The 26,742-nt window shown below is 42.9% G+C and overlaps 1 protein-coding gene across 2 annotated transcripts in view; it reads left to right on the top strand.

Moving 5' to 3' along the window:
- pcnt (pericentrin) overlaps positions 1 to 26,742 on the top strand; it is an 82,104-nt gene that overhangs the window by 972 nt on the left and 54,390 nt on the right. For both annotated transcript variants that reach the window (XM_060918704.1, XM_060918705.1), the window contains exons 2-15: positions 9,536 to 9,676; positions 9,760 to 9,927; positions 11,627 to 11,776; positions 14,753 to 14,839; positions 14,957 to 16,900; positions 17,362 to 17,517; positions 17,623 to 17,718; positions 17,815 to 17,958; positions 18,076 to 18,331; positions 22,615 to 22,694; positions 22,787 to 22,979; positions 23,090 to 23,190; positions 25,875 to 25,986; positions 26,108 to 26,354. In XM_060918704.1, coding sequence (XP_060774687.1) covers positions 9,536 to 9,676; positions 9,760 to 9,927; positions 11,627 to 11,776; positions 14,753 to 14,839; positions 14,957 to 16,900; positions 17,362 to 17,517; positions 17,623 to 17,718; positions 17,815 to 17,958; positions 18,076 to 18,331; positions 22,615 to 22,694; positions 22,787 to 22,979; positions 23,090 to 23,190; positions 25,875 to 25,986; positions 26,108 to 26,354 — 3,875 coding nt within the window. The remainder of the gene's footprint in view (positions 1 to 9,535; positions 9,677 to 9,759; positions 9,928 to 11,626; positions 11,777 to 14,752; positions 14,840 to 14,956; positions 16,901 to 17,361; positions 17,518 to 17,622; positions 17,719 to 17,814; positions 17,959 to 18,075; positions 18,332 to 22,614; positions 22,695 to 22,786; positions 22,980 to 23,089; positions 23,191 to 25,874; positions 25,987 to 26,107; positions 26,355 to 26,742) is intronic.

Consider the following 26,742-nt stretch of genomic DNA (forward strand, 5'->3'; position numbering starts at 1 on the left):
TTTTCTCTTTGCAACAGTCTGTAAACGTCTGGGGACTGAGGAGACAAGTTGCTCAAGTTTAGGGATAGGAATGTTAACCCATTCTTGTCTAATGTAGGATTCTAGTTGCTCAACTGTCTTAGGTCTTTTTTGTCGTATCTTCCGTTTTATGATGCGCCAAATGTTTTCTATGGGTGAAAGATCTGGACTGCAGGCTGGCCAGTTCAGTACCCGGACCCTTCTTCTACGCAGCCATGATGCTGTAATTGATGCAGTATGTGGTTTGGCATTGTCATGTTGGAAAATGCAAGGTCTTCCCTGAAAGAGACGTCGTCTGGATGGGAGCATATGTTGCTCTAGAACCTGGATATACCTTTCAGCATTGATGGTGTCTTTCCAGATGTGTAAGCTGCCCATGCCACACGCACTAATGCAACCCCATACCATCAGAGATGCAGGCTTCTGAACTGAGCGCTGATGACAACTCGGGTCGTCCTTCTCCTCTTTAGTCCGAATGACACGGCGTCCCTGATTTCCATAAAGAACTTCAAATTTTGATTCGTCTGACCACAGAACAGTTTTCCACTTTGCCACAGTCCATTTTAAATGAGCCTTGGCCCAGAGAAGACGTCTGCGCTTCTGGATCATGTTTAGATACGGCTTCTTCTTTGAACTATAGAGTTTTAGCTGGCAATGGCAGATGGCACGGTGAATTGTGTTCACAGACAATGTTCTCTGGAAATATTCCTGAGGCCATTTTGTGATTTCCAATACAGAAGCATGCCTGTATGTGATGCAGTGCCGTCTAAGGGCCTGAAGATCATGGGCACCCAGTATGGTTTTCTGGCCTTGACCCTTACGCACAGAGATTCTTCCAGATTCTCTGAATCTTTTGATGATATTATGCACTGTAGATGATGATATGTTCAAACTCTTTGCAATTTTACACTGTCGAACTCCTTTCTGATATCGGTCCACTATTTGTCGGCGCAGAATTAGGGGGATTGGTGATCCTCTTCCCAGCTTTACTTCTGAGAGCCGCTGCCACTCCAAGATGCTCTTTTTATACCCAGTCATGTTAATGACCTATTGCCAATTGACCTAATGAGTTGCAATTTGGTCCTCCAGCTGTTCCTTTTTTGTACCTTTTAACTTTTCCAGCCTCTTATTGCCCCTGTCCCAACTTTTTTGAGATGTGTTGCTGTCATGAAATTTCAAATGAGCCAATATTTGGCATGAAATTTCAAAATGTCTCACTTTCGACATTTGATATGTTGTCTATGTTCTATTGTGAATACAATATCAGTTTTTTTTTTTTTAGATTTGTAAATTATTGCATTCTGTTTTTATTTACAATTTGTACTTTGTCCCAACTTTTTTGAAATCGGGGTTGTAGTTGGAGACACAACTACTTCTTTTGGCTGCTCCCGTTTAGGGGTCGCCACAGCAGAACTTTTGTCTCCATTGCTCCCTGTCTTCCGCATCCTTCTCTACCACACCTGCCACTTTCATGTCCTCTCTCACCACATCCATGTATCTCCTCTTTGGCCTTCCTCGTTTTCGTTTGCCTGGCAGCTCCATCCTCAGCATTCTCCTTCCAACATGCTCTGCATCTCTTCTCAGGATGTGCCCAGACCATCTCAGTCTCATCTCTCTTAGCTTAATTCCCAAGCTCTCCACGTGTGCTGTCCCTCTGATGTGCTCGTTCCTTATCCTGTCCAACCTCCCATCACAAACCATAACATCCTCAACTCCACCACCTCCAACTTTGCCTCCTGTCTCTTCGTTAAGGGTACGGTCTCCAATCCGTACATCACAGCTGGTCTCACTACTGTCTTCTACATCTTACCTTTTCACTTTTGCTGGGACTTTCCGATCACAACTGACTCCTGAAATCCTTCTCCAACTGCTCCACCCTGCCTGCACTCTCTTTCTCACCTCACTATCACAGCCCCCATTTTCCTGCACAGTTGACCCCAGGTACTTGAATTCACCAACTTTCTTTACGTCTACTCCTTGCATCTTCACTACACTCTCATCCCCATTCTCACTGATGCACATGTATTCTGTTTTGCTACTGCTCACCTTCATTCCTCTTTGTTCCAATGCATACCTCCATCTCTCCAAACCCAACTCAACCTCCTTTCTACTTTCACCACATATCACAATATCATCCGCAAACATCATGTCCCATGGTGACTCTTGCCTCACTTCTTCCGTCAAGCTATCCATCACTATGGCAAACAAGAAAGGACTCAAAGCAGATCCTTGATGGAGTCCCACCTTCACCTTGAACCATTCAGTTGTTCCGACCGCACACCTCACTGCTGTTCCACTGTTCTCATACATGTCTTGCACCACTCTAATATACTTCCCATTCACTCCACTCTTTCTCATACAATACCGTAACTCATCTCTCGGCACTCTATCGTATGCCTTCTCCAGGTTTACACAGGTCACACAGTGTAGCTTTCTCTGGCCTTCTCTGTACTTCTCCATTAACATTCTGAAAGCAAAAATTGCATCCGATGTGTTCTTCCGTGGCATAAACCTGTACTGCTGTTCACAGATTGCTACCTCTCTTCACAATCTCGCCTCCAATACCCTTTCACATAGTTGGAGATGCAATTGTGATAAAATATGTGAATTAGCGACAATTTTCACTTGGAATCACACTGAATTGATATTCACACATTTTACTGCAATTGTTGTCTCCAACTAGTCACAGGCTGCCACAGCCCGGCTTTCCCTCGACAGGCAGGGAAGTAGAGGAAGCCTCACGGAAACTGACTTGAGAAGGGTTCGCGACGGCTTTGTGACGCCAGCGACGCGTTTGCGGCTATTTTGAGAGAAATTTTGTCGCACGAATTTTTTGAACATGTTCAAAATTTCAGCGATGAAGGAGTGGCACTTTGTGACTCATGCGAGGAAATTGAGAAGCCCCGCGAATGTTTCAAGACACTTTTGAAACTCTCTCGTGAATGACGTTCGCAAGCTGTCGCAGCCCAGTGAGATACTGGATTTATAGATTTCTATGACTTTATTGAGTCAGTACAAAAGACATTTTAGAGTTCCAAATGTTCGTTTTGTATAATATGCTGCTCAGCTACACGAGAGCACCTTTTTTTTTTTTTTTCCTCCCCAGATTTAAAAAAAAAAAAAAAGGAAAACCTAATGAAGGCTGCTGGATTTTGGTGCAAAATTAAGACGCAAGTGTGACAGTGTCCAGAAGAACTGTGTCTGGTTCTGGAAGATGCTCAGTAAAACCTACAGCTCACTTCCTTATCAAACTCCACTCATTGTACTTGCGACTTTTTTTTTTTTTAAAGCGAAGAGTCTTCTCACACCAAATATTGACTTTGTTATTGATTTATGGCGGCTTATTGTTTTATAGTTTTTTTTTTTTTAAATGTTAACTTCATTATTTTTAAGCCATTTTTGATCTACAGCATTTCTTTACATGTGCCTAAGACTTTTGCACACGACTGGAAATTCCCACAAAAACCACACAAACAGCTGCAGTCACAGCTTTACAGATGTGCTGCAAAAGAAAATAGGATGGGACGGCCAAGCCAAAAAAAAAACCACATGAAGACCCCACACGTATGACCAGGCTGACCTAATTACTGACACAATTACATATCGTTGGATGTAATGTTGTTAAATTGGTAGCACAGAGTCCAGTCCAGAGGAGTAGACGGCGTCCCAGACTGGTTGCCGTATCTTAAAGCTAGACGGCCTTTCGATTTCATAAAATAGGTGAAATTTAGTTCCGTCTGAAATGTGGTCATTGTGATGTGTTTTTCTGTCATCTCTCAAAATATCAGGCTGTTTTGTGCTGTGGCTGGGAAGTTATTTAATTTGAGGGGATTACAGCAGATAATGTGCATGAAATTGCTCGCTTCAAGCAGACAGAGGAAGTCCGTGTGTGCGCATGCGCAGGTTTATCTTTGAGCGTGCACTGACAGTTCCATCATTCTGTCGCTAAACGAACAGCTGATCACACCGAGGTGCTCGCTGAGCGCCCATATTTATTAGTTCGGTCCTGCGTTTCCTTTCCTTCGTATAGAACATAACGTCTTTTCTTCTCACTTTCTTTCTGTTACTGTAGTCGGTCTTTCACGTTTCATTCGCACACTCACATCCTCCATTTTTCTCTTGTATTGGGTCATGATGAAGCAGGGAATTTAGGGCCATGTGGAGATAAATTCCTTAATTGTTCTATTCTAAAAAAAAAAAAAAGTCTGTGATTTGAATTCAGTAGCTTTCAGTCCACTAAACAAAAATAATTGGGTGTCTGGGAAAATTCTTTTGATGACCTCCACTTGAAAAATCTGAAAGGCTGTCTAGCTTTAAAGGACCCATGGCATGGTGGTTTGTTGATGCTTTAAACAGGCTCGTGGAGGTTTCTGGATGTTATATCCGCAGCCTTTCTCGAAATGAACCCTCGGCACATAGATATAGCCTCCTGGGAGAAAGCCCCATTTCAGCGCTTTTCCCAGTGCGTCGTTTTGCTAATGAGAAGCAGGAGGCGGGGAAGGGTAGAGGGTGGGGGCGTTCTCCCTCGGACTCCTTTCATAAACTCAACGTGACACAGAGAACAGAGAGTGAGAGTGTTCGGAGTGGTAGTTTACGAACGTATAATACCCTAGGCTTGAACACGCACTCCATAACCAAAGAGGATAGAAGCAGCAACTACAGCAACATAGCGCTTATCCAACAGAAGACATGCATTGCGGAGCAATAGTCAAACATAAGCTCATAAGTTACAGTCAATTTCCAGACTAAACTCAGTTTAACAGAGCATGCTGCATGCTCTTTAGTTTTGTAGCGCAGAGTACCTGGCTAACTGCAGGAAGCGGTTAGCTGCACAGCTAATGTAGCCATTGCAAGGCTAACGTGGCACCGATTTTAAAACACGGCAAAACGACTTAACAGTTATACACTTACTTGTTCGGTGTTTGTTGCTGATGCGGCAGGGATGCTTGGTACGGACCCAGGCTTCAGTGACAGTTGATGTGCAAAACCTGCCCTGTACTGTCCCAAGTTGTGGAAACATTCCTCAGGAAAATGCTTCCGACAAACATACACCGTCTTGGGTAGACTCGACGGCGTATTATTGGAGTAAATAAAATTAAGCCACTGCGTCTTCAGGGGCTCTCCCGTCGGCAGTAAAAACAGACTCTTTTCTGTGTTGTCACATCCATGTACAGCGCAATTTCCATGTTTCGCTCGCTTAGGTGATGCCATGTTGTTGTGTCCTCTATGGTCTCCTCACTACAACTGGGCGGGCAATCCATACAGTGGGTGGGAATCCAGAGGGGGGGCGTGGGGATCATCTCCCTTGCTGACGTAGTAAAGGGAAGAGCTCATCAACGCGCCGTTTTGACGCGCCATTCTCAAATGTTGGGCATAGTTTGGTTTACACATTATGAAATTTCTAGCCACTGGGGTGACTTAAGAAGGTCAGAGGAACTCATTTTAACGTTATAAAACCTTAGAAAGTGAAAATTTCATGCCATGGGACCTTTAATTCCTTGACGTTGTTATGAAGGGTGAAAGTCAGTTTTTCCAGAGGGAGTATTCTCAGTATCTCCTTATACCATGTGTCCAGTGCAGGGACGTCCTTAGAAATCCAGAATTTGCGAATAGTATTTCTTGCTGTATATAAATGCGTTCCAATCAAGTTGTATCCGATTAAAGTACCAACCTTCACTCACTTCTCTCCAAAATTTGTCTTTGTGCATGCATGCCAACTTCTGAATTGCATCTAATACGTTCAGGAGCTTCGACTAAACCTGTCAGTCATTTTCATACACGCTATACGGATCACCTGGGATCCTGGGGTGGTGCTTTGTAAACATGGGCGGGAATACGGGAGTGAGCTCAAGGAAAAATATAAATCAATTGTTGAACCCATCGAAGAATTTTGAAAAAAGAAAATTCATCTTCACTAACGCACCCTTTAATGTTCACTGCACTAAGAAGTAAAACATTGACTTGAACCAGCGCTGGCACAGAGTGACACACCCCCATAGATTTGATCTCCATTTGTACTGATTTTTTTTTCCCCCTCTTAGGCTACGTTTACATTACGTCGAATCAGCGGATCATCAGATTAACGTTCTTAAAACGATTCGCGTTGACACTAAAACCGTTAGCCGTGCACACAGCAACACCAATACGCGGATACGCTCGGCTCCGCAGGCATCCTGCGCTCCAAATCACTCCGCCCTGAACAGCGAGTGCCCTCTGGAGGGTGCGCACTCCGGCCCTGCGCAGCTCACAGAGCGCGCGAGTGAAGTGAACAAGCCACGATTCGGGACTGAGCCGCTGTGTGTGTGATCCCAGCGCATATCACTTATTACTTGCAAGTGGAAGGATGGCAAGCCTAAAGACAATCATAACTACACAATGGGCAGTATTTGCATCAGTATTTGCAGTATTTTCATACTTTTATACTCTTTAATGAAAGGTGATACAAGGCGGAAGTCTGCGCCGTTTTTCAGCAGTCGCGTCACATGACCAACGCCAGCGAATCAGGAAGGTGGATGTCACAGTGACGTTGTCCAATGAGACGCCAGCTAGAGCTCAGCACAGCGTATTCGCGTATTCTGAATGTTTACACAGCACCGGAGCTGATACGATCTAGATTGAATACGTGGACGCTGGCGGATTCCCGTTTCCCCGCTTTTTCAGGGGGGTTAATGTAAACGGACAGTGCGTCCGCGAAGAAAACGAGACAGATACGGTCTAGTGTAAACGTAGCCTTAGTGACACATTCCTGAGTTGTTTCTGTTCAAGATATCGTCATCAGAAAGCTGACGGCTTCAGTACATGTTAATCGTGAAATGATTAACTTTTTTTTTTTCCCTGTCTTTGGGGGGGGGGGGAACTCTCGAGCATGACTGAGTGCAAAATAAGCTCATCATGTGTACATTTGCTGAAAACGGGATGCGTATAATCTCGGAGAAATACTTGTTCTTGTAAGCCGAGTCCTATATCCGGGTCAGTAGTTTAAGACATCGTGAAAGTGGTTCTCGGGTGTTTTATGTGCATGTGTCTCTTTGCTCTGTGTTTTTTATGGTAAATTTTCAAAGTTGTGGTTATCTGGAATCCTATGTTCTTGATGAATGGATGGATGTGTTGGTGCTCAGGGTCTCCGCGGATCCTTAAAAAGTCTTAAAAAGTCTTATTTTTAATATGTGTTTTTTAAGGTCTTAAAAAGCATTATATTTCGCTATTTTTTGAGCTATGGTATTAAATTTCACATGGGAGGTATTAAATTTCATCCGGGTAGCCTACGGTAAATGGAAAAAAAAACATATGTCTGGATTTTTTTCTCCGCGCTAACGTTATTTATTCAACCAGCGTCGTTTGTTATCAAGATGCTGAACAAGTAGCACAAGAGCCGTTGTGTGTCTAGCACTAGTTCTAATAGCGCAGGAACCACGCCACTGGGGGCAGTGTGTTCTTTTATCCATGTAGTAGACAGTGATGGGAATAACGGCGTTAGAAATAAACGGCGTTACTAACGGCGTTACTTTTTTTTAGTAACGAGTAATCTAACTAATTACTTTTTACATCGTTATAACGCCGTTCCCGTTATTTACAATAAAATACTATGCGTTACTTTATTAAAGCTGTTCTCATCTGGCACGCTGCTCGTTCAGCCTTTCTTTACTCTGCTTTCGTGTGGGGCGGGGAGACACGAGACAACGGCACAGTAAGCCAATCAGAGTAGATTTGGACAACATACGTAGGTAGGCCACGCCTACTGCACTACTGCGCGCTCTTTCAATCGGAAGAGCCAGCGATGGCGAGCGGTCAGCCCAGCACTGCGCTTTCACACTGGAAATACAGCCAGGACTTTTCATTACTTGAAATAAAAGGTAAGAGTGTTTACGTGCAATGCACATTATGTCGAGGAACAAAGCGTTTGTCCTCGTCAGTGGCCAGTAATTAGTAACAATTTTAATAACTACAGAAATATATTACATTTGATAGATGTCTTATCTCACACTGTCCCACAAAAATATTAATATAGTGTAGATAACATTACTAATTGGTTCTGTTAGGTGTCCATTTCAGTCATTAAACACACTTAACATTCACTTTTATTATGATTACACTAATTTAATTTGATTTTTTTTTTGAGGGGGAACAAAATGTAACGGAATAATTACTTTCTCTGGTAATTAGTTACTTTTATGACAAAGTAACTCCGTTACTAACTCAGTTACTTTTTGGGAAAAGTAACTAGTAACTATAACTAATTACTTTTTGAAAGTAACGTGCCCAACACTGGTAGTAGAACCATTGAGAGTAGAGCAGACGAGGAAGAAGTGGTTGAACATGAACGGAGATGGGGAAGTGTAAGTTTAGTAACAAGTGGCTTGAGGAGCCAAAATACAAAAGTTGGCTAACAACAGCAACTTCAGAATATGAAGCGAGATGTAAGGTATGTCGGAAAGACATCAAGTTAACAACAATGGGCTGTAAAGCCCTTGACGCTCACTCGAAAGGGGAAAAGCATATGCGCTATGCTGCTAGTCGGGCAACAACAGTCCCCAGAGGCAGTTCGATCAGTAGTCAAACTTCCTTGCTTCCTCACTGTTTGTTCATGGCAGTACCCTACTATTAAAATATTGAGAAAGCAGTTAATGTTCTGTTTTGTTAACTGAAGATCAATTTGTTTCCTCACTGTTTGTTTACAGCAGTACCCTACTATTAAAATATCGAGAAGGCAGCTAATGTTCTGTTTTGTAAACTGAAGATGCACATTTTTTATAAAAAAAAAAATGCTTTGAACTTAACCTAGAGTGTGCTTTTTTTTTTTTTACTGTACGTATTTGTTCCGCGGTAGTGGTCTTATTTTTTATACTCGGTGGTCTTAAAATGGTCTTTAAAAGTATTATTTTTGCTGGTCAGAAATGTGCAGAGACCCTGGGTGCTACATGACTAATACTGTAATATAGCATGGCTGTGTGTGTCAGGGTGTAAACCTGGTTAGGGATGTGCTTTAATCCGGAGTAAGCTGCTTAAGAAAGCTGTGGAGGGATCGGTTGTAGGGTTGTGTTGTAAACGGATGCTTTTACATTTCTTTGTGTGTGGTTTTTTTTTTAAATAAGGGACCGCTTCCAAAAAACAGGATTGGTGTTGAAGACTCTTGTTCCATGTAGTTTTTGGTGATGCAGCGGATATCCCCGAAACGTTTCAGCTTTTTCAGATAAGGCCGCAATCCGACGAACGCAAATTAACTTCAGAAGCTAATCCGGGATGCGAGACGCAAAGTGTGCGTTTGTTTCTTTGCACCAATTATATAGGTCTATGTAAACCTCACAAACTTGAGCATTGTGAGCCAAAATTTAAACCAAGAAGGCAGGACTGTGGTCTTTTTGTTCGTTAAAATTAGTGGAATTGATTTTATTGTTAATGTCTCACTTGGCTGTTTTCTTGCTGTTGCTGGTTGTACATCTGAAAAACAAAATTGGCCATCTTGACTTACCATAGGCGTTTTTCTGGATTTTGCTTCCATTCTCTGCCGTACTTGCAGCTTGCACACTTTAGACAGCAGCAGGCGAAACGCAACAGTACCGCCACTGCGAAGAGGAAGAACGCTACAAACGACCGTTCAGCACAAGAGGAGTCCCAACCCGATCACGCTCATGAACAGGACAGCAAAGAGGAGCTCGAGGTTTGATTTTGATTTTCTTTGAGTATTATTATTATTATTATTATGTCTGAACACGAAGTTACAGTGTGTGATCGATCCTGTAGGAGTCGCTACAGCCTCATGACGCTGGTGATCCTGAAGAGGTGAACCAAACAGATTCACAGGAACAGGGCTCACTTCCTGCGGACAGAAGGGCAGCGGATCAGCCTAATGAGCAAGAAGACCTTTTAGGAGAATTTGTAGTCACACACACGAGCAAAGAACAACTGAAGGTGAAAGTTTAACAAATTTTGGTTGGATATGGATGATATGATGTACGTGGGACAGCACTTAAAGGCAGAATCGCATGATTTGTTAAACTTCCAGCAAAAATTTAATTGGTGAGGAGGAAAAAAAAAAATAAAACACTGGGTCTTAAAGGTGTTTCATGACGATTTATCATATTAATGGATCATCTTATCATCTAGTCCTAACAAAAATGTCAAGTGTTTTATTAAATGCGTTATTTACCAGCTGGGAGGTCCGTATGGTGAAATACCGTGACCGAGGTCTTAAAAGTACTGAGCGAGCCCCTCTAGGCCAAGGTCAGTATTCAAGGCTGAGGTCACGGTATTTCACCATACGAACCGACCTTAAGCTGGTAAATAATATATTTATTTTTTTCTTTCCCAAATTCTAACAGAAAACGAGAGCACCCGAAAGGGGAAACCGAGCCAAGCCGCCATTTTGAATCCTCATTCACGGCTGTAATGCAAATTGCTTCCTCCTCGGTATACAAGTGCACTTCCATGGCAGGAAAAAAACTACATTTTGCCACCTATGTCGTCCCCTATTTATACAAAATTGAGTCATTCAGGATTCAGCCATGTTTTTGCTCGGCGTTAGCACGTTACAGGTTTTTAGCTTTCTCCTGAAATGTTTTATTTCTTCTTCCTCAGGGGAGTAAAACTCGCTTTCGCTGTGAACACTGTCGTTATCGCTGTCCATGCTGTAAAATTAATGCTATTCTCCTGAGAAATGCTGGCAAAAATTTGTAAGATTTTTGATAATCTTATAAAAAAAGATGAATGTTGACAAAAAGTGCTACTATGTTTGTTGTGAACGAGTGAGTCGCCAGAGGTCCGTATCGTAGGATACGGACCCGGGAGCCAGCCAATCATGCCCCTTTTCCACCAAAGCAGTTCCAGGGCTGGTTCGGGGCCAGTGCTTAGTTTGGAACCGGGTTTTCTGTTTCCACTGACAAAGAACTGGCTCTGGGGCCAGAAAAACCGGTTCCAGGCTAGCACCAACTCTCTGCTGGGCCAGAGGAAAGAACCGCTTACGTCAGCGGGGGGGCAGAGTTGTTAAGACCAACAACAATAAGACCGCGAAAGGTCGCCATTTTTAAGCGGCGAGAAGCAGCAGCTGTACAAGCGCGAAGTCGGCCATTATTATTATTATTATTATTGTTGTTGTTGTTGTTGCTGTTGTTGTTGCTGCTGCTTCCGTGTTGTTTTTGCTTCGTTATTTGTGCCAAGGTTTAAGCAAACGTAGTGACGTAACTGACGTATACAGCGACGTACTGTAATGACGTATACAGCAACGTAATGACATGGCACCACGAGCTATGGAAAAGCAAACTGGTTCTCAGCTGGCTCGCAAGTTGAACGAGTTGTGAACCAGCACCAGCACTGGCCCCGAACCAGCCCTGGGACTGATTTGGTGGAAAAGGGGTATCAGAGCGCAGGATTTGATGGAAACCGGACCGCGAAAAAAATAAGCTATTGAGAGAGCCTGCAAAACGTAACACGTTCACAAGAAGGCAAAAGCATTTCAGAGCAAATTTGCTTTCCTGTGTTATAATAAATATTTCTATTTAAAAAAAAAAAAAATTAGAATGTAGTTTAATGCCAGTTCAACATTTTGCTTAAGTGCATGTGATGGAAAGGTGACGATGAGATTTTAACACTGTTCCTCATTAATGCCTTGTAGCAGTTACAGGCAGCAGTGGAGAAGCGAAACGAGATCATTTCACAGCTCAGCGTCAACCTGCAGGCGGCGCTGATGAGCCGAGACCAGGTGCAGCTGGAAGCACAGCAGCTGACGGGTCAGATACAGGAGCTGCAGCAGCAACTCCAGCAGGTAAACCACCACAACCGTTCAGCACATCACTTTTGAGCTTTTCGCCTTTATTGGATGCTACAACCAAAATTATTTGGACACCTGATCATTAGACCCATATGTGGTGGTTGGACATTCCATTCCAGATTGTCTCATTTCGCTGCTGTTATAATAAGCTCCATGCTTCTGCGAAGTCTTTCCGCTAGATTTTGAGGTGTGGCTATGGGGATTCAGTTACAAGAGCTTTAGTGAGATCAGGAACTGAGAAGTACTGTAGCATCTGGGGTGCAGTTCAGCGTGGTTGAAGTCAGGGCTCTGTGCAAGGAAGTTAAGTTCTCCATGTCTTCATGAAGGTAGCTTTGTGCACAGGGGCGCTGTCATGCTGGAACTGGTTTCCAGTGAAGACATGACTCTCTAAAAATGCATAGTGGTCATAGTGGACAGGCTTGGGTGAAGGCGCTCGTCTATGTATATAGCTAGTTTGCTAATATACTGTCAAGTTTGTTGATTAAAGTGTAGGTGGTGTATCTCGGGGCTTGACGTTAATGGTAGTCCGATTGTCCGGGACAACCAAACATTAAGTCAAATCTGCCTGTCTGACAGGATGAGTTGAATGTTTGTTGAAAATAAATAATTTTATTATTCAAGAGTTACATCAATAGAGTTTCAACAAAACTAGTTCAGTCCCCTCAGTGATCCGGACGTGTTATTCTTTGCGAAATTCCAGGAAAGCTGAGTACAGCAGGTGCGCATGTGTAAAAATGACCACGTTGTAATAACTAATTATAGATTATTAGACTTCCTTGAAATTGGAGAAACGGCCATCAGATACCTCAATAAAATAAATATGTGCTGATTCTTCATTTCATTCGGACATTTATTGTATTTTTCTTTTGTATGGTTTGCACTAACCATCACATGTCGTAAAATATATTTTGCGGGAATTTTACGACAGTGCTGAACTCATTCATGGTTTTTCATTCACAATATGATTCCGTCACCCTTATGTCCAACTCGTTTTCTTTAAATTAATTTATACTTCACGTTTTACTGGATTAATCAAGATATACATGTTCTTTACCAGCTAGGAAGTCCGTATGGTGAAATACCGTGACCGAGGTCTTAAAAGTACTGATCGAGGTCAATATTCAAGGCCGAGGTCACGGTATTTCACCATACGGACCGACCTTAAGCTGGTAAATAATATATTAATTTTTTTCTTTACCAAATTCTAACAGAAAACGAGAGCGCCTGAAAGGGAAAACCGAGCCGAGCCACCATTTTGAATCCTCATTCACGGCTGTAATGCAAATTGCTTCCTCCTCGGTATACAAGTGCACTTCCATGGCAGGAAAAAACTACATTTTGCCGCCTATGTCGTCCCCTATTTATACAAAATTGAGTCATTCAGGATTCAGCCATGTTTTTGCTCGGCGTTAGCAACAGTTACAGGTTTTTAGCTTTCTCCTGAACTGTTTTATTTCTTCTTCCTCAGGGTAGTAAAACTCGCTTTTGCTGTGAACACTGTCGTTATCGCTATCCATGCTGTAAAATTAATGCTATTCTCCTGAGAAATGCGAAAATAAATGTTGACAAAAATTGCTATTGTGTTTGTTGTTGTGAATGAGCGAGTCGCCAGAGGTCTGTAACCGGGCCTGCTGGCCAGCTAATGAGAGCGCAGGATTTGGCCCGCAAAAAAAAAAATTATTTCTTCCTTCAGAAGCTTTGAATTTGAGTGAGTCTAACTCTTAAAACTGCAGATCAGGTTATGGGTTAGAATAACACGCGCCATAATGGGGCTTTGGATAGTTTTTGTTTGTTAGTTGAAGTTTGAGTTTTATTGAAAATTTATGAATCATAATAATAAAGCATAATTATTATACCTGCTTTTTGATAAACTTTGTAGCTCGCCCCCCCATTGAACTAGTAAATGCGTAGTAATAAAAAGATTATGGTCCGGACAAGTGAAATCTTGCTGCTTGTCCAACTGGAGAAGTGGGTTAAAACCAGGGCTTTGAACCAGGAGTTTTTTCCTATTGGTTCGTTCCGAACAGAAACGGAATTTTAACGTTTCCGGTTTTGGGTTCCACCATTAAATAGACGTTCCCGAACCGGTTAGAACAAAATTTCGCTCCCGGAACGGTTAATTACGTTCCCTGTCAGCTGTTTAACAAATGGCTATAAAATTATGTCTCTGTCTCATCCAGCTTAAGCCAAATGTAGGCTAATTCTATTACAACCTTCATTAAATAAGACAAGAAATAATTCAAAACAATTATTATTTCAAATGTTGGCGATTTGGATTCTCAGCATGTCTTCCCATCTACACAAACAGAAAAAGTGCCAAAAATGAAAGATAATTCGTTTAGTGTGTTACCAAAGGCTAGTCAGGCCCTATGCATTGATAGGCTAACAGAGGTTAACGTCATTTAATGTTCGCGAGCCTCTCATTAACGTGGACAAATATATTGATATCGTGTTTGAAATTGACGTTTTTGAATAACGATAGACTGCAATATTTACCTCTTATTTAAGATGTGGAGACGTGATAGTAGTCCACCCTCCCGCTCTCTCCATTCAGTCAGCGAACGTCACACAGGAAGTGAACCCCAGCGGGTCATAGAAACTTGCGCAGGAGAAGAATGACTTTTTTTTTTTTTTTTTTTATTTGTAGGCTACGGAAACTTTGAGGAACGAAATAAAAACCGGTATTAACCAGTTACCATTACTTTTAATAAGCGTTTCTGTTCTGGAACATAAATAATAAAGTTTCTGGTTTCGTTTCTGTTCCATGTGAAATAGAAAAAGTTCCCGGTTTTCGTTCCTTGAACCGGTTCAAAGCCCTGCTTAAAACGTTAATGTCAAGCCCTGTATCTCGAACGCTATTGGCTGTCTGGGATTTCAACATGCCGCTGCACAGACTTAGTGTTTTCAAAATGATGTGCATCAACACTCAAGCTGGAAATTTTAAAATGTATGGTTTTCTTCCCCCCCCAGGCTAAAGAGTACCTACGCAGTAAAAGTGTGGGATGGCTGGATCTATCTCAAACCCACAGGCAGCTACATGTAGAGCGCTCTCTGCAGGTGAGTCTCCATCTCTCATACAAGAGCTAATAAACCTTATATTGGTGCTGCATTGAGCTTTAATCTTGGTGTTAAAGCTGCACCTTTCTGATAGTTGAAAGTCTTTCCTCTCTCTAGATGAGAAATGATCAACAGGTCCTTTTGGCTCAGAAGGAAACGGAGATCACGGCTCTCCAACAGAAGCTCACGGTCATGGAGGATTCCCTCTTTCAGCTCCAGAGTGCTTTCACGTCAGATCACATGGAGAAGATCAGATCAAGCTTGTGCCCCAATGGTGGAATCCTGTCCGGGATTAATACGAGCCCAGAGAACAACTTTGATTCGAACAGCGATCTGATTCAGAAATTAAAATGCGAGCTGGACGAAGAACGACAGAACAGCAAGCGAGCGCAGGAATGTGCTGAGAACCTGCAGGAGACTGTTTTGAAATTCGAAAGCGAGAAGTTTGAGATGGAGGCCCTGCTACAGTCGGTTAAGGATGATCTTGAGCGTGCGGAGAAACAGGCGCGTGAGGCACAGCAGTACAAAGCCGAGAAAGAACGGCTCAACCAGGACGTGGTGCGTCTAGACGGGCTGGTGGAAGAACTTCAGAACAAGCTTCAGGAAGAACAACAAACGTCCAAGCACCTCCGTTCCAAATACGAAGCTGAAATCGCCAACTGTGAGCTGCGTCTACAGGACCTGGAGGAAGAGCGGGTGTTGAATTTAGCGCAGTTGGGTGAAGAGCATGAGACTGCACTCAAGCGTCTCCGAGAGGAGCATTCTGAGGAGATCAAACGTATTCAGGAACTGCTAGACCAAGCTCAAAAACATTACCCTCATGGTGAATCTGACGAGCTTGATACAAGCGACACCTTGATCCAAACCTTTGAAGAACACCGCAATGAGGAGCTGGTCACTGAAAGTTCTCCTGAAGCTGTTGTAAGTACGAATACCTCGGTCACCAGTAGAGACCTGATGGAGAAGTACTTGGCATCTGCTGTGCAGTGTGAAAGCTCATGGATGGAACGAAGTCTAGAGGAGCGCAGCATCATGGAGAACTCGACTGCTTCCAAGTTGGAGTTTGAAGACGAATCAAGATTTTTGGTTCACCTTGAATCTGGTGCTCAGAACACAAACCCAGAAGAGCAACCATCTGGACTAGATGGAATGTTCACCCAGGCACCATGGCAGAGCTTCAATTCAACCTTGAATGGGCTAAACGAAAATGTGGATCTGGGCAAGGAGCTTCTGATCCAGCAGTGCAGAGACCTCTCTGAGCAGTTGGAAGAGAAAGAGAGACAGCTGGATGTTCTTCAGGAAGAAGTTCAACGCTCTGCTGAAGAGTTAGAAGAGGCGCGGGAGCGCTGGAGTAAAGCGTCAGATGAGCTTGAAGAAGCAAAGTGGGAGCTGGAGACGGAAAGAGATAAAAGGCTTCACTGCGAGCAGCTCCTCAATGAGAAAATCCACGAGCAGGACAACCTGAAGAACAAACTCAGCTACTTGGAGAGCCAGAAAGAAAAAGAGCAGTTGAAGTCCAATATGGAACTTGACGCTAAGAACTCCTCCACAGAGGAGCTTCTGACGGAACTGAAGGAGGACAAGGTCAAGCTCATTCTCCAGCTCAAACACCAAGAACAGCTGGTCCGAGATGTTCAAGAGCAGAAGATGGCTGGGGACTCGGTGAGCTGTGAAGTCCAGGCTCTGTTTGGTCGGCAGCTCTCCTCTCTGCAGGCTCAGAGGGACCAGCTCATGGACCAGCTGGAGAACCAGAGAGAAAAGAACCAAACCACGTCCGTGCTGCTAGGGCAAAAGACCCTCGAACTGGACTCGGCTAACAGGGAGATCCAGCAGCTCCAAGCAGAAGTGGAGGAAAGGGTGGAGAACGTGCAGAGGCTGGAGAAGGTCAAAGTGGACCTGGAGTCCAATCTGATGTGTCTTAAAGAGAACCTGAGTAATATGGAGGAGGCGTTGCGTCGGGGTTCGGCAGAGAAAGCTGCTTTGGAGAAGCGACTGCAGGCGCTAGATGAACAGAACAAGAACATGGAAAAGGTTCTGGAAACAGAACTGGAGAACTTTGAGGTGTGGATCTGTTGGTTTTTTTTTCTGTTTAGTGAATTATCTTTAATGGAATTGTTCTGTAAACATGTACACAACTTTATTTTCTTTTGCTGTCTTTTTGTATTGTTTGCCTATTTGGTTTTATTGCTCCTATTTTTCCTCTCCTCTTTCTCTCCTTGTCTGTCTTGTCTACTTTCTTCTCTTCTTTTTCCCTTCTGTATCTTCTGTCTTGTTGTTTTTTCTATTTCCTGTTTTGTCAATCTTGTGTCTTCTTGTTTGTCCCTATCTTGTTCTTTCTTTTTTCCACTGTCTTTATTTCTCCATTTCTGCCATTCTTTCTCTGACGTTGCTGGTGTCGTTTTCTTTCCTTCTTTTTTTCATTAATTTTTTTTTTTCTTTCTCAAACTGATTTGGAAACGGCTTATTACTTTCTGTAGACGTTTAAAGTACCAAACCAAGTGTTTCAATTTAAAATGCATCAGCTCCAGCTACAAGCGAAAGCTGTGGACCTTGAGCAGATGAAAGAAGCCCGAGAGAAGGCAGAGGAGGAGCTCATGGAGAAGGAAAACGCTTTGCAGAAGGAGCTGAGAGAACATGAAGAGGAGAAGAAAAGACTTGAGGAGAAACATCAACAGGAGGTAAATTTAAAACCACTACAATGTCTGCAGTCTAAGCGATTTGAAATGTTTTTAATCCGTTTACCACCCTTTTGTTTGTTTGTTTAAAAAAAAAAAAAAAAACAGGTGCAGGAGTGGAGTTTGCGCTTGGAGAAGGAGCTCTCGGTGCTGCGTTCCAACCTGGGAGAGGAGCAGAAGAAACAAATCACCCTAATTAAGCAGGTATAGATAATTCGGTTATTAATATTTTTATAATTGCATATTTGTTGGGCTTTCCATTTCTCTCTGGCTGGAATCCGTGAATCTCTTTCCGTGTAGGTGCACGAGCGAGATCATCAGAGAGAGATGACCGAGCAGGCGGCACAGCGGACGGACGAACTCGACCGGCTGAAGGCTGAGCTCTCGGAGGTGCTGAGGGACAGCTTGGAGGCGGCACATCAAGCAGAGCTGCTGCAAACCCAGGTCGGTGCAAAACACGCACGTTCTTCTAATTTCATCACATATCAGATTTGTTAAAGCGGTTATTTAAACGCTTAACCTGTTTATGACGGGAACGCCCTGATTTGTGTTCATACTCAGACGCAGCACAGTCTGGAGATGGAGGCTCTCCGTCTGAGCCTGACCAACCTGCACACGGCGCAGCTGGAGCTCACCCAGTCCAACCTGCAGAAGGAGAAGGAGGCGGCACTGAGCGAGCTGCAGGCCAGCCTGAGGGAGAAGTGGGCTCAGGAGAGCGCCATGCTCCAGACACGACAGCAGTTCGAGCTCGAGAGGCTCCGAGAGCAAAGCAGGGAGCAGGAGAGACAAGCTGAGCTCCAGCTCCAGCTGGCCATCGGTAAGGCCAGAAAATTCCCAATACGGCTAATGTTTATATGGATTTGTTCTGGAATGTTTGTGTATTTTTAGGAGGTTTGAGTGTGAATTAGGGCTGATATACTGACATCAATATTATTATTACGATGAATTTTCACACTATACTTTTTTTTTAATTTATTTACAAAAATTTTATTTACTGTGAGTGAATGCTGCTGTTTTGCCAGCCAATTAGCAAACCTGTCTTTTTTTTTTTTTTTTTTTTTTTTTTAAATTTGTCTACCATAAAAATCTCACATCCTGACATTTGATATTTGTCCTCGTGTCCAACTGCAGTGTGATATATCCAAGCGTACAGCCTCTTGGAGAGCGCCTCTGCTTCTTAAAAGCAAATCTTGCCTCCAAAACACTTCATATTTAAAGAACTGAAGGCAAATTTTTTTTTTTTAATCAAAATTCTATTGATCTCATTTTTTTCAGGGTGTCCATGGAGTCTAAAATTACACATTTTCAATTTTAGGCCTAAAAAAGTCTAAAATACAGAGATATTTTGCACTGTTGGTCTAAAATCTCATTTGGGTACCGTATTTTCTGGACTATAAGCCGCTACTTTTTTCCTAGGTTTTGAACCATGCGGCTTATACAAAGGTGCGGCTATTCTGTGGATTTTTCTTCCACCACTAGGGGCGCTCTAACCGGAAGTAGAATCAAAAATAAGATAGAAGAAAAATCAATGCAAAGAAGAATTAGCAGATCTTTAGCAGATAGAACACGCACGACAAATTACTAACTGGTAATTATTTTCAAATCCAGCGAAGATGATTAAAGTGACTTGTGGTTTCAAACACAGGAGAAATGAAGGTAAATAAATACCGGTTATTTTCTCTTGGTTCTGTTCCGTTTTAATCAGCAAAGTTGCTGCCGTGTTAAAAGGCACTGTTTGGAAAGAATCTGTTCAGGTACATACATGTACATTTACAGTACAAAATCGTTCTGTACATGCAGTAAATATCTAATTTTTCAACATAGATATCTGCGGCTTATAGCCCGGTGCGGCTTGTATATCTTTTTTTAAATTTTTTTAAAAAAATAGAGCGGATGCGGCTTATATACAGGTGCGCTCTATAGTCCAGAAAATACGGTAATTTAAGACCTAGGTTACATGCAGAATTATTCTGCACGTAGAAAATCTTCCCCGAAGTTCCTTTCAGCACCTAGATGTCACCCGGGATTGGTTGGCATCTCGGTACTGAAAGGAACTTCCGGGAAGATTTTCTAGTTTCGGTTGTGTTGCCAGATTGGGCGGTTTTAAGTGCGTTTTGGTGGGTTTTGAACATATTTTGGGCTGGAAAACGTCTGCCGGCGGGAAGATTTCCTGGTTCTGGTTTACAGCGCTGACTCAGTTCGTGCAATCGCTGGTGTTGCGTAGGCTACCGTGTAAGCTCTGTCAATTTCAGCGACAAATTAAAAACGGAAGCGGACGAATTGGTTCCTAAAAGAACGAGTAAGGGGTCAGTCATCTGGCATTTTTTGGATATCGCGAGGAGGACGTGGAACAGCAAATGCCAGTTTGTAAAGTGTGCAAAAAAACCTGTCATCACGAAAGGCAGCAGCACGACAAACATGTTCCATCACCTGAAAACTCAGCCGGTACAGTATGAAGAGTCTCTTAAACTCCGAACTACTTGCCCACGAGCTAAAACCCCCCACGAGCTAAACAAATGACCATAGCGGCCTCGATCTCCAAAGCCCCCCCATATGAGAAAACAAGTCAGAGAGGGAGAGCTATAACGGATGCAATCACTAACTTCATTGCCGAAGACATGATCCCAGTTAGTACAGTGGAAAAACCAGGCTTCCAAAAATTACTAAACACACTCGATCCCAAATATGAGTTGCCTGGTCGCAGACATTTTACAGAGAAGGCAATACCGGAATTAAACACATCCGAGAGGCAGAGCCAGAAAACATTCAGTTCAAAAGTGTGCAAAGAGAAAAATTGTTTTGCAGATCTCTCTCTTCTCTCCCTCAGTCTCTCTCTATTGTGAATGTTCCAGTGGTTCTCAGTAGTCAGGTTAATAGCTTGGAGATCTATTTTTTTAAAATAATTTAATGAATGAGCACTTTTCTTATTTAGGCTAAATGTCTTTCTCAGTGTTGAGCTGCACTTTATTGATTTGAGCTCTGAGCAGCTCTGTATTGTGTTGCCCCTTTGTTGTAATTTTCAAGATTGTTTTTGCAGTTTGTGCCACATCTTTGTTGAATAAAAATAGTCTTATTTCAATTCAATTGTGATTAATCACCAACATGAAAATTTAAAATGTTGAAAACCACCTGTAAAGTTAACCAAGAATGTTATTTAATCTACAGGGATTGGAGTGAAAACAGTAAAGAGTAAAAGTTAGATTTCATGGGGTCCTTTAGAGGAGATTTAAATATATCGAGATATATATCGTATATCGTGAAATGGAGAAAATGTATCGGGATATTCATTTTTTCCCATATCGCACAGCCCTATTGTCATGGTTTGTAGCAAAATGGGCAAATGCAAGTTTAACGACTGCTGGCTTGAACGCAATGATTTCGTAGAGTGGTTAAAACGTGCACCAAACAATCCGTTTGAGGCGTACTGCACATTGTGCAAAAGAACACTCAAACTCAGCACCCTGGGTGTAAAGGCACGCGAAAGCGGAGAAGCACCAGGCTGCCCATAAAAGTCTGCAACATTCGCATGCCATCACTCAAATTTGTTCACCGTTGTCAGGTCCAAGCACATCTCGAGACGGTGTATCTGCTAACTCCGTGCAAACTGTAACGCTACAACACGCAAACCGTACGGAATCGAGTGCCTCATCCTCAAGTGATTTGTGGGATGTCTTTGGCTCCACTGCAGCTTAGTTCCTCATTAATGCAAGAGCGCACCCTAGGGATGTAATGAGTTCATTGGTGAATGATGATAAATTTTGTTATTTCGAAAGTAATTCAGGCTCTCCCAATTTTCTTTATTTTTTTGTGTGGCATAAAGGCCTCTGCATGCTCTTGCGACAAGGCTTTCGCAGATAGCTTTTCGCAGACAGTTGTAATTTATCGTTGAGCGGGGAGTAATAGGCGTGCGCGATGTTATTCACCGGCACAACGCAAGGGGGCGCGAAGTTGCTAAGAGTAGTTGGTGGGTGTGGTTAGTGGAGTGTTTATCCTCCGGTTACTTATAATGACTAGAACTGGAGTCGTATAGATGTACGTACTTCCTCAATCAACCGCTCTTTGTGCTGCTCCATCTTCGCTCGTGTTTTTAAAAATGGCGGTCGTGAAAACAAACCAAACCGGGAAAGTAGGGAAGCGGAAGTGCATGTACAGCGGATGTAGAGTGGACCAATCGGAGCCCTCTTGTCTGCGGCGCTGTCTGCGAGGCTTCTGCGGTGGTCACAATTTTTGGGAGGTGCGCGCAGAGCGTCTGCGAAGGTGGGGGGGCTACGCAGACACCGTCTGCGACGCTATCTGCGAGGACTGGGTTGTCAGCATAAATTGGCCTTAAGTCTTAAATTTAACCTGTTATGGTCTTAAAAAGGTCTTAAATTGAACTTGTTCAAGCCTGCAGAAACCCTGTTTTTTATTAAATATTGGAACGCATTTTTGATCGCTATTTTGTCACTGCTGTAGCAAGTTGAGTGTGTGAAATATGCTCTGTAATATATCAGCCCATATGTCAAAGCAACGGCCGTAAACGAGATTCGTTGAGACCTGTGCGAGACATCGTAGGACGGAAGTAAAACGTACAGCGGAAATAAGTGACCGACATCTGCCAAGATGTCAAGACGCGCACGCCCTCTTTCGAATGCTGACGTAATCGAGCCAGAAGTTTTGTTTGTTTTGATAGCAATCAGGAAAGTTTGCAAAAAGTAGGCAGTAATCGTCATTTAAACTCGTTTTTGTGCAATATTTCGTCGGAAAACAGTTTTCAAAATGGCGGCACTGACGCCTGGCTGACACTTCTTCACGTTTCGAAGTCTCGTGAAGATCGCACGGATAAGCGACGCCTGCTGTGGACCAAATGAACTAAATTCAACACGGCTAAAAACCGAACAGGCTGATAAGTATCATATTTAGTTGCCAATACGAGTCACGATGTAAGGTTACTAAAACAGACGTAATTGAATAACACGTTAATTAAGAAATAAAGCAAGTTTAAAAATGACTTCAGTTCCTCTTTAATAAAATCAAGGCTTTTGTGTAGTGATGCACTTTTATTGCGTTCTTTTGCTATCAAACACTACTCATACCTGCCGTGTTATTTCTTCTCAAAAGATGATCTAAATTGTGGGTGGGAAAAGCGTTTGTCAGAAGAACAGGCTTCGCTGGAGCAAAAGCAGACCAGTAGGATCGAGGTAAGATTCCTGTGGTGGGTTTCCTGTTAATTGTTTTTTGAGGTCCTACGCTACAAGTCTAACTTTTTTTTTTTTTTTTTTAAATTCATCAGGCTGCAAAGGGTCAGTGGTTACAAGACTTCCAAAAAGAGCAGTTGGAGCTGCAGGCAGCCTTGAACAAAGCTGAGGAAAGTTTGGCTGAGATGCAGAACAAGCTTGAGGCGCTTCAGCGAGCTAAAGATGAAGAAATCAAGCATCTGGAGTCGGAGCTGAGTCTGGCGTGGGCTGACCGAGATGCTGCAGCTCGTGAGTGGACTTCATTATCAAGCCAACTGTTTATTTTATTTATTTTTATATTAGTAGGTGTGCACTGTTGTGAGCATGATGTTGAGGCGTTTTTCTCCTTGTGATCTGAGGTGCTGTTGAAGAACTGGTCGCGAGTCACAAGGTGGTGCTACAGGAGCAGCAGGCTCGCACGCAAGAGCTGGAGGAGCAAGAGAAGCTGCTCAAGCAAGAGGTATAGCAAACTTGTGGGGTTTTTTTTGTGGGTTTTTTTTTTTTTTTTTTTAACATGGTGAAAAACATGCATTGGAATATTTAAAATCCACATTTTACTTTTCACCTTTGTCAGTGCATTGAAAATTGTGGGCGCAAGTTGAGGATGAAACACTTAAGGGTGCTGCAATGAAGCATAGTTATGGTTGCTACCCTAACGTTGATTTAGTTTCCTGTCCTGACGTGTTTTCCAATGATTACAGTTTTTATTTACAACACCGATTCCAAAAAAGTTGGGACAAAGTACAAATTGTAAATAAAAACGGAATGCAATGATGTGGAAGTTTCAAAATTCCATATTTTATTCAGAATAGAACATAGATGACACATCAAATGTTTAAACTGAGAAAATGTATCATTTACACTACGTTCACACTGCAGGCTGAAGTGACTCAAATCCGATCTTTTCGCCCATATGTGACCTGTGTCCGATCTCTTATTGACAATATGAACGACACAGATCCGATTTTTTCAAATCCGACCCAGGCCGTTTGGATATGTGGTCCTAATTCCGATTCCTATCCGATCTTTTCATATGCGACTTCAGTCTGAACCGCCAGGTCACATTCATCCGACTTGCACGTCATCAACAAGCCACAAACGTCACTATTCTGCGCTGAAGTAAGCGGCGGGTCTCTCAAAAAAAGTTACAACAACATGGCTTTGATGTTCCTTTGAACGGAGGTTGCAGTCACTACCCCGCAGAACGCCTGATCCAAAACCCTTGCCCTCTTCCTTCTCAACCTCCTCCTTAACATCAGGCTATTGTGCATGTTCTGGCTCCGTCGCAACAACTGCATCATCGCCAGGTACTCCATGCTGGCTACTGTCATACACAGGAAACTTTAGGTTACTTCCGTAAACACTGGCCATGCTCACTGCGTGTGATGTCGTCGTATCCTGCAATGCGCATGCGGAACACTTTTGTCGCTTTTCATTCATACTGAGGATCACATACAAGTCGCATATATTTGTTAATGTGAACGACCTCACAAAAAAATCGGAATTGAGCATTAAGCCTTGCAGTGTGAACGTAGTGTTAAAGAGAAAAATGAGGTGATTTTAAATTTCATGACAACACGTCCCAACTTTTTTGAGATAAGGCCATGTTTCCCCACTGTGAGACATCCCCTTTTCTCTTTACAACAGTCTGTAAACGTCTGGGGACTGAGGAGACAAGTTGCTCAAGTTTAGGGATAGGAATGTTAACCCATTCTTGTCTAATGTAGGATTCTAGTTGCTCAACTGTCTTAGGTCTTTTTTGTCGTATCTTCCGTTTTATGATGTGCCAAATGTTTTCTATGGGTGAAAGATCTGGACTGCAGGCTGGCCAGTTCAGTACCCGGACCCTTCTTCTACGCAGCCATGATGCTGTAATTGATGCAGTATGTGGTTTGGCATTGTCATGTTGGAAAATGCAAGGTCTTCCCTGAAAGAGACGTCGTCTGGATGGGAGCATATGTTGCTCTAGAACCTGGATATACCTTTCAGCATTGATGGTGTCTTTCCAGATGTGTAAGCTGCCCATGCCACATGCACTAATGCAACCCCATACCATCAGAGATGCAGGCTTCTGAACTGAGCGCCGATAACAACTCGGGTCGTCCTTCTCCTCTTTAGTCCGAATGACACGGCGTCCCTGATTTCCATAAAGAACTTCAAATTTTGATTCGTCTGACCACAGAACAGTTTTCCACTTTGCCACAGTCCATTTTAAATGAGCCTTGGCCCAGAGAGGACGTCTGCGCTTCTGGATCGTGTTTAGATACGGCTTCTTCTTTGAACTATAGTGTTTTAGCTGGCAATGGCAGATGGCACGGTGAATTGTGTTCACAGATAATGTTCTCTGGAAATATTCCTGAGCCCATTTTGTGATTTCCAATACAGAAGCATGCCTGTATGTGATGCAGTGCCGTCTAAGGGCCCAAAGATCACGGGCACCCAGTATGGTTTTCCGGCCTTGACCCTTACGCACAGAGATTCTTCCAGATTCTCTGAATCTTTTGATGATATTATGCACTGTAGATGATGATATGTTCAAACTCTCTACAATTTTACACTGTCGAACTCCTTTCTGATATTGCTCCACTATTTGTCGGCGCAGAATTAGGGGGATTGGTGATCCTCTTCCCATCTTTACTTCTGAGAGCCGCTGCCACTCCAAGATGCTCTTTTTATACCCAGTCATGTTAATGACCTATTGCCAATTGACCTAATGAGTTGCAATTTGGTCCTCCAGCTGTTCCTTTTTTGTACCTTTAACTTTTCCAGCCTCTTATTGCCCCTGTCCCAACTTTTTTGAGATGTCTTGCTGTCATGAAATTTCAAATGAGCCAATATTTGGCATGAAATTTCAAAATGTCTCACTTTCAACATTTGATATGTTGTCTATGTTCTATTGTGAATACAATATCAGTTATTGAGATTTGTAAATGATTGCATTCCGTTTTTATTTACAATTTGTACTTTTGTCCCAACTTTTTTTGGAATCGGGGTTGTATTAAAGAATAACACTTTGTGCTTTTTATGTTTGGATTTACGTTTAATGTTGCTGAATACCTGTGAGACAAGATAGTTCATGTTATCACTTGCATTACATCAGCTTTAAACAGCCATTCCTTTACCAGGCGTATGTTCTTGTTTCAGGTGGATCGTCTGCTCGCAGAACAAGAGGCAAAGAAGGCCAGCTCCGAGCAGGAGATCGCTAACCTCTGGTCTCAGCTAGAGAACATGAGGACCAACAGACAGGAACTGGGAGGTACCAGATCATGCTCCATGTTTTTGAATCGATCAGGTTTGGGAGATTTGTTTAAAAGAAAATGGATACCTAGAAATCCCTCCCCCCTCCATCCTACTCTGTCCTCCTTCTTTTCTTTCAGAGTTGAAGGAGCAGTTGCTGGCGCGCACGTCACGTGTTGATGACATCGAGCGGCTTAAGCAGGACTTCTCGCAGCAACGGCGGGAGCTCCAGGAGCAGAATGAGGCAGAGCTGGAGAACCTGCGCGTCTACTTCGAGCAGCGGCTCCAGGCCAGTGAGGAGAATCACCGCGAGGAAATCGCCCTACTGCAGCGGCGCCTCGCAGAGGGAGCCCCGGAGGACGCGGCCGTCAAGACCGGAGAGGCAAGGTAGGCCGAGTGCAAGAACGTTTTCAGGACAAAATGGCTGAAACTTTACTCTTTTTGTTAAAAATGTTTGTTTGTTTATGACCTGAAAATTTATATCCGGAAACTGATGGTCAAAACCCTCATAGCAGGACTGTAGGAAAAATGGATAAGAATACTGTAAATCGGAAATTAAATCAGTGCTACATTCAGTGCCTAGCAGTGTTGGGCAAGTTACTTCAAAACTGTTTTGCGTTATTTATTACTTGTTACTGTCATTTTAAAGTAATTAGTTACATTACAATATTACTGTATTTAAAATGTAAGGCATTACACTACTATTGCATTACTTTTAAGTTACTCTCACCAAAATAACTGGAAGTATGGATTTGGCAATCTAAATGTAGCTCAA

Source organism: Neoarius graeffei, chromosome 4, assembly GCF_027579695.1.
Source record: "Neoarius graeffei isolate fNeoGra1 chromosome 4, fNeoGra1.pri, whole genome shotgun sequence".
Classification (NCBI taxonomy): domain Eukaryota; kingdom Metazoa; phylum Chordata; class Actinopteri; order Siluriformes; family Ariidae; genus Neoarius; species Neoarius graeffei.